Source organism: Phaethon lepturus, unplaced genomic scaffold (assembly GCF_000687285.1).
Source record: "Phaethon lepturus isolate BGI_N335 unplaced genomic scaffold, ASM68728v1 scaffold9692, whole genome shotgun sequence".
Lineage (NCBI taxonomy): Eukaryota > Metazoa > Chordata > Aves > Phaethontiformes > Phaethontidae > Phaethon > Phaethon lepturus.
Genome location: NW_010525567.1, coordinates 26,028 through 37,506, shown reverse-complemented (window position 1 = coordinate 37,506; position 11,479 = coordinate 26,028). Strand labels below are relative to the sequence as shown.

Sequence of the window (11,479 nt, the reverse complement as noted above, 5' to 3'; positions counted from 1 at the left end):
GCAGCTTTGGGGGAGGCCCAGGACACGGGTGGCTTCTGGGCTGCCAGTGCACATGGCCGGCTCCTGTTCAGCTTTTCACCCACCAGGACCCCCGAGTCCTTCTCCGTGGGGCTGCTCTCCATCCCTTCACCCCGAGCCTGTGCTGATACTTGGGTTTGCCCTGACCCAGGCACAGGATCCTGCCCTTGGCTTTGTTGAACCTCATGAAGTTCACCCAGGCCCATTCCTTGAGCTTGTCCAGGTCTCTCTGGATGGCATCCCATCCCTCCGGTGTGTCAACCGCACCACTCAGCTTGGTGTCATCTGCAAACTTACTGAGGGTGCCCTCGATCCCACTGTCTATGTCAGTGATGAAGATATTAAAGTGTACTGGTCCCAGTACTGACCTCTGAGGGACAGCGTTTGTCACTGATCTCCAGCTGGACATTGAGCCATTGACCATTACCCTCTGGATGCAACCATCCAACCAGTTCCTCATCCACGCAACAGTCCACCCATCAAATCCATATCTGTCCAACGTAGAGAGAAGGATGTTGTGAAGGATTGTGTCAAAGGCCTTACAGAAGTCCAGATAGATGATATAAGTAGCTCTTCTCTTGTCCACTGGTGTGGTCACTCAATCATAGAAGGCCATTAGGTTGGTCAGGCATAATGATGGTCCCTTAATGTAAACCAGAGGTGTTGCAAAGAGGCAGAAAGTACTTATAGAGTCCTCCACAGTGTGTTTGAAAATGATCTGCTCATGCACTTTTTTTTTCAGTTGGCACCAGAGAACACTGAGATGTCATTTCAGAAGACAATTGAACATGGTGGAGATGGTCTTGAAACTGATGTCACCATTAGGTAAGGGGAAAACATTGCATCTCACAGAATATATGCCACTTTTTCTAAGAGTTGCCTTCGGAGATGTGCAACTCCAGGCAATTAGGTTTTACTGATGGCTGGGACAGTGTCCCTCAGTTGGTGCATGATGACAGGGGCTGTAGGGCATGGCTGTTCTCAGGCAAGTCAATAAGCTGTACCTATTGATTTAGCAATCATTATTTCTACAGTATGTTCTAAATTATTTGCGGAGTATAAAGACAAATTCCTACCCTAGTCTGACTTCCAGGGCACAGTGAAGGTTGTAGCAGGCCTACAAACCAACAAAAAACTGTGTTCAGACTTGTGACCTAATTATGAGGTCTTCAGTTGCCTTTGTTTGGGGGTCCCATTGCCATGAATTGCTAACGTGCTGTGCAGGATGAGCAGTTTCCAGGCACTGAATGAGAAAAATACTAATGCTTAGATCTTCTACTAATGTAGACCTTTCTATAAGAGAAAATTTTGGTTTTCCATCACTGTCACATTTAGACTTCAGTCCTCTCAAACCCAGAGAAACTCTTTGGTGTCAGGAAAATGAGATTTCAACTATAAGTTACTATCCATTTTTTGTGCGACTAGCAGGCATTAATGCCACCATCACTACTTTGCCCCTGATGAAACTGAGGCACAGACAGGCATGACTTCTCCAAGGTCAACCAGCAGTACTTAATCTAGAAATAACCTGGTGTCTTGAATCTCAGCCTTCCTCCCTGTCCCACCCACTGCACTGAGGGAGGCTGTACTGCTGCATTCACAGCCCCCATATTCTTCTGACCCAGCAAGACCCTGCTCATGCCATGAATGAACCTGCACCCCAGGTGACCTGAACTCTTGCTCTCCAACAGCTATGATGGGGTTCCTTTCCTCATGCATGACAGCACCTTGAGGAGAACAACTAACATCAAGGAGGTCTACCCCAATGACACTGCTCAAAATGCTGCGTTGTTCTCCTGGGATACCCTAGAGGAGCTGAATGCTGGAACATGGTTTCTTAAGGTAAGTGCCATAAAAGACTATCATCAACTGCATGTAGAAGAGACACCAGCTCGTTACTTCTTAACAGCATGAAAGTTAGGAGAGGAACTACTGCTTGAGCCAAAACTCAAAGAAGTCACTAGAAATCCTTCAGCTGGAGTCTCCTTGCTTTGTTGAGTTGGTCTTTAGGCTTAGGAGACCTATAACAATTGAATGGTGGGTGTTCTTGTGGCTCCTTATCATGGCTGCAGCAGAACGCATGGTCTAGATGAAGAAGACAACAGCTACTTGTGCAAGGTGCTGTGTATAACAGTCACAGCAAACATGGTGGGACAGAGAAGCACAGCAGAGCTAGCTGTGAACTACCCAATTTAGGTCTCAGAAGCAGCGTTGTCAGCCTGGGTTAATTTCCCATGTTTCTCAGGTAGAAGAGCTAAGCAAAATAAAATATCTTCACCTACTGAGGGCTGATGTCAAACTTCTTCCCTCTTAGAGATAAGAGTTTTTTGGATGCAGCTGACTCCCAGAGGTGACTGCCTGATTGATTTCCTTTTTTATATCTGTTTATTTCTAGGACAGACCATTTTCATGCATGGGCTCCCTGTCTAGGGCAGATCAAAACCAGGCAATGAATCAGTCAATTTACAAGCTAAGTAATTTCTTGCGCCTCGCAGACAGTCAGAATAAACTTGTGATATTTGATCTCTACCGTCCTCCAGAGAAACACCCTTACAGGAACTCATGGATCAACAGAACCCTGGAAGTCATCCTCAATGAGTCAGGGATTAGACCCCATCTGGTAGGGTGGCCTCACTCCTCCATATCCCTTTCTCTTGCTCTCCAAATTGGCACTTTGGGGTCATACCCTCCATGACTTTACCTGCATGAAGTCTGTCCCCTTGCATTTCACTTGTTTTAAAAGGTATTGTTTGGAGTATATTCCTACTGTCAGTTCGCCAGCAGGTACAAAATGGTGTAACCCTACAGCAGCACAGGGAAATAAGCCAGGGTATATACCAGCTGATGCCTTAGCCCCCAAATGGCATCCTTTCATCATCGTAGTAACTGGCAGCCTACTCCCTGCCACACATCCTTATTTTATATATTGCCTAGAAACTTCTGGCTTAAATTAAAGTACATGGATTTGGGAGCCTTCATTGCCTTCCTCCTTCCCCAGGCAGTTTCCTGCTTGGGATGAATGCTAAATCCATGTGGATCAGGTTATGTATCCACTGATGGCTGGGGAGTTACAGTGCTTTGTCTCTGCTGAAGTTCTCTTCTCCTATGGAAGAACAGAATATTTGCTGTTGCCTTTCCCATAAACTAAAGCTGCCTTTTCATTCATATCAAACACCATATCTTTCGTTGGGCTGTGTGAAATGTACTCACTGATTTCAAGTTGAGAAGCAAGGAACAGTGAAAACTTATTCCTTGATGAATGTGTCTCACAAGCTTTAACCCTGCGTCCAAATGTTCTTTGATCATTGAAAGAAACATGTCATTTGACAGACTGGGTTAAGCCCCTCAAGATGTTATCTTTACTGGGTTTGTGTGAAGGGCAGGGCATATTAGTATGTCTGCTGTGAATTCACTGGGTCCTCTTGTTGCTTGCAGGTCCTATGGCTGGAGAACGACATGAGGTCCTTCGTTCAGTCTGTTGCTCCTGGGTTTCAGCAGACAATGGGCCGCAAAGCCCCAGTTGAAGACCTATTGATGGACAATATTGTCAAACTCAATCTGGCCTACACTGAAATGTCCAGTGAAGATATCCGGTAGGTAGTCAGTGGACTGCACCTGGACTACGTTTGCCTCATATGTGTGGCAATGTCTCCCTCCAGTGACCAGCTCCAGGATCTATAGCACTTTGGGAAGAGGTCTTTTAGATCAAGTGGCCATCCCTGTTGCATTTTGAGAGGGAAGGACTGTAGTTCACTCCTACTGTTGACCCTGTGTGTAGCCAGGAGGTGGCATATGTAATTACACCCCCACTCCCCCCAAGACCATATTTACTTGACTAGGATCTTCTGGGTAGAATAACACAGCCGTCTCCCGATTTCTCGTCTTTCTATTCATGCCATCCTCAGTCCCACCAACACTGAATCATGGAGAATGAACAACTATTTAACCTCCTGTTGTGGTTTAGCCCCAGCCAGCAACTAGAATTGAGCTCTTCCACAAACATCAGTGTGAGTGAATAATGCTGTGGTGAGGGACCATCACCCTCTTGTAGCTGCTGTTTTGGAGACTCTGTTTCTTGTCTCCGTTACTATCAGTACTCTGTCACTCGTGACACACTGAAAATGTCATCTCTCCAATGGAAGGCCTCACATTCATTGCAGGAGTTTCGAAATGGTTCTCTCATATGAAAAAACCAACAAACAAAACCCAGTCTTATCTGTCCAGCTCTCTTTTTGTAAATAGGATTTCTTGCTCTTTCCAGTACACAAAAATATTGAAATCTAATTAAAAAAAAAAAAAAAAAGTTCAATCCTTCGGATGAGGCCAATGTTCATGTTTTCTCAATGATAATTTTCACAGGATGTGAAATCCTAGGTAGATCCATTTGGGTAAACCCTGGATAGACCCTAGGTAGATTTACAAATGCTGATATTGATGACACATTCCTTTAGCATTATACAAAGTATGATCGTACTTCATATTAAGTTTCAATAGCTCATAAGAACTTGAAAAATGATGAATTGATGCAGCAAACATAACAAACATTAGTAGCCAGATTCAAAGTGGTTTTGAATACACTATTGGGAGATTACAAACACATCATTACATTGATACATATGGCAGAAGGGTAAGCTAAGTTTTGACCTTTTTGGACATTTTAACTGCATTTGCTTCCAGCAGGTTAGCTATTCTGTATTGACCAATTGTGAATGATTAATTATTGCCTGGTTGTCTTTCCTTTCTAGTCCTTTTCTAAGTCCTAAAGCAAGCCTTTCCTATAGAAAATTGCTGTTTCTCCTTGATTCAGCCCAAAGGAATTACTAACCTCCTTGCTTAACAAACGCTGTTGCCTCCTTGGTCTTTTAAAGCAAATACGCTGAGGCAAACATCACCACCAACCTCTATGTGGTCAATGAGCCATGGCTCTTCTCTCTGGCGTGGTGCTCTGGGGCACACTCTGTGACCACCAATGCCGTCCACACGCTGAAGGATCTCAGCCAGCCACTCTTCCTCATGGTAAGTGAAAATCTTCCCTCTCCCAGGGGCAGGAAGTAGGGTTGGGATATTAACAATTACCTTTGGAGACCATGGGCCAATTCATGCACGTATAAAGGATCCTTTCCATGCAAAGGACCTGAGTTGAAACCTGGCTTACCTGGAACCTCTGAGGCACTGCAGGTGTCATTGTACCCTTCTTGTCTTTTCTCTTGGCTCAGGTAGAAGCACCCTGCTTGTTAGGATTTGCAACTTAGACCTTGAGATGAGGGAAAAGAAATCACGTTGAGACTTGTGTGGGGAGAGAGGAAGGGCCTTTGAGGGCACAAGTTGATGCATGAGAATTTCCGTTTCTAAGCTTGTGAAGCACCTTACTGATGTCAGAAGTTTCTAATTTCTCAGGGCTTCCCGCTGCCCTTCTCAAACTTGGTCTTGTTCCACAAGCCTGGGGGAAACAACCATAGAAATAACCCTTCCTTGATGGGAGGACTTTTTTTCCACATAAATTGTCTATTCCCTATTCTGCCTCGGACAACCTGTAGGGCTAAAGGAGCACCTGGAGCACTGGTCCCACCAGAGTCTCTGCAGCCTAAAGGTTACTACTTTGAATAACTGGCTTCACACTCTTGAAGTAGATTTTACAATGTTTCTACACAGACAATGCAGTGTTTCAGTCCGTTCTGAGGGTGGGTAGAGGTCAAGTCTAAGGATGAACCTTCAGATGCTCTTAGACTTAAAGCAGGAGCTACCCCAGAACCTCTGTGGTGTTCACTAAAGGACAATTTTGCCAGAGAAAATGAGATGCCACCAGTTGATGTTAATGTTGAAGGGAACAGAGAGAACTACAGGGCCTCCCTGTACAAACAAGAGGTGCCCAGATATTCACAGTGATGTGGTACAATATTCTTGGCCGCACAACAGACCTGTTTTTATGAAGGATGATGATTTGGCACCAGCACCCACTGGTGAGTGGCCACTTTGAAATGCCATCAAATGCTTTAAACACAATGACCATATTTGAGCAGCAAGAAAGAGCTTGAGCAACTCTTTTGCATATCTCGGGATCCTTGGTGGTGGACACATACTCTGTTGTTCTCTTCCAGACTCCGCAGCAGTACAACATCATGTGGATCCTGACAGATCTGACCTCTGTGCTCCTCATCTCACTCATCTTTGCTCTGCACTGGTAACTACCAAGTTGCTAATGGCCATCCTAACCTGATCTTTTGCGCCAGGTGGAGGGAAGGAGGGATGCTTTCAGGTGATCTGAAGGGTTAAAGCTACTCTTAAGAACATTACCTTTCCCTTCAGGAACTAGAAGAAAGCCTTGAAAGTCTCCAAAAACTTCTCTGCTTCTCCTGCTTGCTCTCATTTTCCCTTTCCATTTTGGCAGCTCAGGCATCATCTACCCTCAGGATTCAGTGGAGACCTGGTGGATTTGCAGTAGCAACATAAGCCAGTTATCAAAGCTGATGGGCTGAGAAAGGAACTGATTTTTCTATTATTATTATTTAGTCACTGTTGCATTGGACTGACTTAGGAGGAAAGCTCTCAATGTTAATATTTGAGCATCCTGTGTCTCTCTGCATACGCCAGAGCCCCTGAGGAAATCCATCCTCCCAGATGAAAATGTCTGAGTGTGTCACAGACACCACATTTTGTTTCCTCCCACACTATCAAAGACATTGCCTCTGTTCAATAATTGGGAAATCTGGGGCTTGTGGGACAGGCTGACTCCAACAGGTTGGGTCGGGCTGCTGGTCTGCTCTGCTGCTTTAGCAGCTTTCACCTTGCTTCCGAGGCTACAGGTTGCAGGGTGCTTCGCGATCACCCCTGCGATGCATCACCACCACCATCAGACCTTCCCGTGCCTGTCCTCCCAGGCTCGCGCTCATGGCGTGCGCGCGGTTCCCAGGGCCCTGCAGATGCTTCTGATCCAGCCAAATAACAACCTCTCTGGGCCAGCGCTGCAGCAAGGGCATTCCCAGCCCTCCTGGGAGCGAAGGGCCAGCAGCGGTGCCTGAAAGTCCTGTGTGGTCTTGTTTGTCAGGTTTATGAATGCACCAAAATCACAGTTTTTAAATGTCCCTGGCTGCTTAGGAGTCAGTGGCTGCAAACATTTCTGCGGCTTTTGAGGTCTGAAATACTTCTTAGAAAACAGGGCTTAGTTACGAAGTTGCCTTCAAAATGCTGTTGCACACGTGAAGCGTGGATGCTTAGACATCAGTCATGTGCTGGAGTCCCTTCTCGGTAAGGACCCGAGCAAATCCCAAAATACCAGGGCAGTTCCTGCCCTGACAAAGTAGAAAAAAGTTGTCCAGGGCACCAGGCAGCTGTGAGGAGAGCCTGACCCAGGTGCTTTGCCCCATGCAGGTGGCGAGAGCGGAGTTTCTCCTGCTGTGCCCATGACGGTGGCTCGATGCTGGAGAGTGGCACCTACAACAAGTTCAGGACAGGTGAGCAGGGCAAGGGGAGCCGGGAGCCGCATCCTGCTCAGGACCGCCCCCATGGACCGCTGGGGTCCTGATGGGTGGGTTGGTGATGGGTGCCCGTGCTGTGGTGAAGGATGGCTGCATCCTGGGTTGTCTCAGGTGCAGGTGGCAGCTATTTCTCCCCTCTGTGCAGCACTGGTGAGGCCATGTCTAGGCACTGGTTCCAGTTCAGGCTCCTCAGTACCAAGCAGATTCTGACAAATGGGTGCAAGCTCAATGGGGCCACCAAGCTGGAGGACGAGGCATTTGAGATCTGGGTTTGCACAGTAGGAGGGAAGGTCAAGGGGCATCTTATCACTGTCTTCAACCATCTAATGGGCGGGTGTAGAGACGATGGAGCCAAATGTTTCTTGCATGTGCAGTGGCAACAGCACAAGCTGCAATCTTGGAGATTTTGACTAGATATAAAGAGAAAAAAAAGAAATCTTCCCTGTGAGGGTGGTCAGATACTGGAACAGGGGCCCAGACAGGTGGGGAATATCCACCCTCAGAGACGTTCAAAGCCCTGAGCAACCCTATCTAATTGGTCCTGCATCAAGCAGAGGTTGGGGCAGAGACCTCCTGACATCCCTTCCAATATGCATTACTCTGCAGTTCTGTGAAAAGGGAGCCCAGAGGAGCTGAGCACCCTCAGGTCTGCAAGGCAGGGTGGGATTGACTGGGGACCCTCCCATGCATCGGGTTTCTGCACCCATGGAGCTATCCTCCGGACAAAATGACCCAGCCTGGGCTGCACGCGTTTTCAGCCAGGTTCCGTTTGCTCACAACGGCTGGCAAAACAACCGCAGATGTTCCGGTAGCTCACTGTGTGTCTCCCTTTCCAGAGCTCAGCGACATGCCGGCTGTCATGGTCTGACACGGTCAGGGAGGGGACGCGGACCTGTCAACTCGATGAGGATCGGAGACCAGACCCTCCCCTGCTGCCCTTTTCCTGCGATGCAGACACCAGCCTGCCAAGGGGGGCTCAGATCCGCCTGGTGAGGAGGAGCCGTTTGCCTCCGTGACCTTGCTGACGATGAGCACCGAGCTTCCTCTCCTACAGTTTCTCTTGCCATCCCGTGCCTGGGATGTGTAGGGGAGCACAGATGGAGCTGCAGCCGTGAAGAAGCTGTGCGCCATGATGAGATGTGGCAACCACGTGGGAGCCACCATTTACCTCTGAGACCACTGGCACCTCACAGGGCAATCATCCTGTAGTCCTTCCTGCCCTCTGTTTCCACAGCTGTGTTTTACACATGCTGCAAACCTCTGAGTGTCCTCCAGTCCTCATTCTCAGCTGCCCACGTTTCTCCTGTCAGGCTAGCTTCTTCTCCACACACTCCCTCCCTCCTTGCAGGTCTCCTCCATCCCAGATAGCACACTAGCTCTGCCGTGATGGTCAAGGGCTGCTGGCTGGGTCACTAAGGTCTGCACCTTTCTAGAACGCAGGCAGGGGCAGATTAGGTTTTTCTTTTCCTTGCCCTGCCATAGACCCCAACAGGACAGTCTCTTCCCCTTGGCTGTGGGTGAGGGCATATCTTCCCACGGGTGTTGAAGGACTTTTCCGTGCCTTGGCCATGTAGCTACTGGGACTATGACCAGGAGCACACCACTTTTCTTCAGAAGGATTGAGCTGCATGTGAACCGGTCCCACCAAGTGTCCTGTTTGCCTTTCCCTTGGGAAGGTCTGCATACCTGTGCTGCACCCTGGGATTTATTCTGATTTCCATTTCTCCCAGTGGCTGCTGGCATACAGAGGGGAGGGGGTCTATGCCCTGCTCTGCAAGGGAGATGTGAGCATCTCCCAGGTTTAAGCCATAAGTTTCTACTTGAACAAATAATAAGAACACTTTTTCTGTAAATTGCAAGTGCTGTTTTAAATACATTTTAGCTCTCCTATCCTGTTTTGTTCTTACTTTGGCAAACTGGGAAAGGGGAAGAAAAGAGTAGGCTATAGACAGGCTATGGACATTTTCTTATATATAAGCCTCATGCAGCTCAGTGTTTTTGCTAAATAAAGCTATCACAAGTGAACTGTGACAGGGGAGCATGAGGCTTCAGAATTAGCTGTGGTGAGAAGCACTCAAACCTTTCCAAGTTGCAATTTTGGACTATTTTGGAGGCTAGAAATGTAAAAAGGCATTTGGCCCCCTTGGGGACAGTGGAATGGTGTAGGGCAGCTCCAGATCTATGAAGCATGGGGATAGGATGCTACTGATGGTGTGAAACCCCCTCCCCATGCCCTGCATCCACATCTGGGTCATAATTTTTTTGTGGGTACCATTCATGTGGAGATATGTGAGCAGCAAAAATAGGAGGTGAAGAGTGTGTGGGTTGAGTGGTGTGCACCATGGGGTCCTCAGCCTGTCCCCTGGTGTCTAGGTGAGGGACTTGGCTGTGGTCCCCCAACCCCTGTTTTTAATATGTATTGGGAAAAGCCACCTCATTGTGCCTTCATCCATGTATCTAGCTGCTGCTTGGCCATTACGCAGTGATATCTCCCCATACTCACCTTCCTCATCCTCAGCAGCCTTGTCCAGGCAGAGCCTGGCCAATTAGACCTGTGATCTTCTGCAATGCCTTTCTCCCTGTCACATCTCCGCTACTATCTTTGCTGCTCCACAGCTAGCAGGGTCTGGCAACGCCGTTAAGCATGTGGCTGGTAGTCTGACTCCCACATACAAACTTTTCACCCAGTACTTCCTACATCCAATGATTCAGCTCAAAACTGGCCTTTGTGGAGGAACCAGCTCTTGTCTTGGAGGGTGAGCAATGGAGACTCCCCAGGCTCCAGCATTTTTTACCCAAAAAGAAAAGATTTCACTTAATTTCCAGTTTGGGCACACTGATGATTTGCTCCCCATTGCTGGATACTCTTTCTCTCACCAGGAATCCTACTCTGCAAGGAGAAGTCTTGTTCCCAACAAGGACCTGGGAGCCTTAAGCCCACCCTTCCCCACGGAGACACCTCCACAGCCGCGCAGTGCAGAACAGTCTCCCACAAACCACTTGACGCTTTTTAATTAGAGTATTTCACTCGGACATATGTTTTTCATGGTACATCACTTGGTGTGAATACAAAGAGGCCAGCAGACGCTAATATATATGACACACAGGCACACACACACACAGACCCGGCACCCGTCAAAATGGTGGGGTGCATGGGAGGCTGACAGAGCTGTGAGTGGAGGGATGAGGGTGGTGGTCGGGGAAAGCTGGCCCAGGACAGCACTGGAAAACATTGCTATGCTGCATCGGCTATTGAGCATGCTGTGGGAGGCAGGGATGGCTGCAGGAAAGCAGTGGTGGTGGTGGGGATGATGGGCGTGTGTCTCTGGATGGGTGGGATCCCTGGGACAGCTGGACCATGGCAGCTAGGGAGGAGAGGGAAGCATCAGAGATGGATGGTGAGAAGGCAGCTCGGCTCTTACTGTAGCCTCGGCTGGTGTAACCATGCCCCCGCCACCAGAGTGCCTTGGGTAGGGGGGCGGTGGAGGAAGGGGATCTCCTAGCAGCCCTGTCTGGCTGGTGGATATCTCTGTGCAGCATCTCATTCGCTTTGGTGGAGCAATCGAGGTCCAAAGTCACTGCTGCATCCCAGTCGGATGTCATGGTCCTTGAGGTTTGGTAAGCAGTGCTGCCAACTCTGCCTGGCCTGCCATGGCGTTGGGCGACCAAGCCCAACTGAGCTTAACAGAACAACACACAACACCCTACAACACAGACTTTTATGAAAGCAGCCAAACTCAGCCCAATGCACAGGACCAAAAGAAGTCTCCCACATCTACTGAGATCCACTCAGTGTTAGTGATGCCAGCACCAGGTCTTGGTGAACAGTTCTCACTCCTCCTGTTGCCACACATCCTGGCATGAAGCCTGGGTTATGGAAAGGCACCCCAGGCTCCTTCCCCTGCATCCCCCCAGAACCGACATGGCTTCAGCCTTCTCTCTGCTGGCAGGCCCCATCTCTGCTCCAAAGCAGGCTGGTCCACACT

At 48.5% G+C, this 11,479-nt stretch overlaps 1 protein-coding gene across 1 annotated transcript in view; it reads left to right on the top strand.

Annotated features, from left to right (window-relative positions):
- Positions 1-8,361, top strand: part of LOC104617467 (glycerophosphodiester phosphodiesterase domain-containing protein 5-like) — a 39,794-nt gene extending 31,433 nt beyond the window's left edge. The window contains exons 9-16 of the mRNA XM_010282799.1: positions 761-843; positions 1,710-1,860; positions 2,414-2,638; positions 3,454-3,611; positions 4,887-5,034; positions 6,117-6,199; positions 7,387-7,469; positions 8,330-8,361. Coding sequence (XP_010281101.1) covers positions 761-843; positions 1,710-1,860; positions 2,414-2,638; positions 3,454-3,611; positions 4,887-5,034; positions 6,117-6,199; positions 7,387-7,469; positions 8,330-8,361 — 963 coding nt within the window. The remainder of the gene's footprint in view (positions 1-760; positions 844-1,709; positions 1,861-2,413; positions 2,639-3,453; positions 3,612-4,886; positions 5,035-6,116; positions 6,200-7,386; positions 7,470-8,329) is intronic.
- Positions 8,362-11,479: the final 3,118 nt, after the last annotated feature.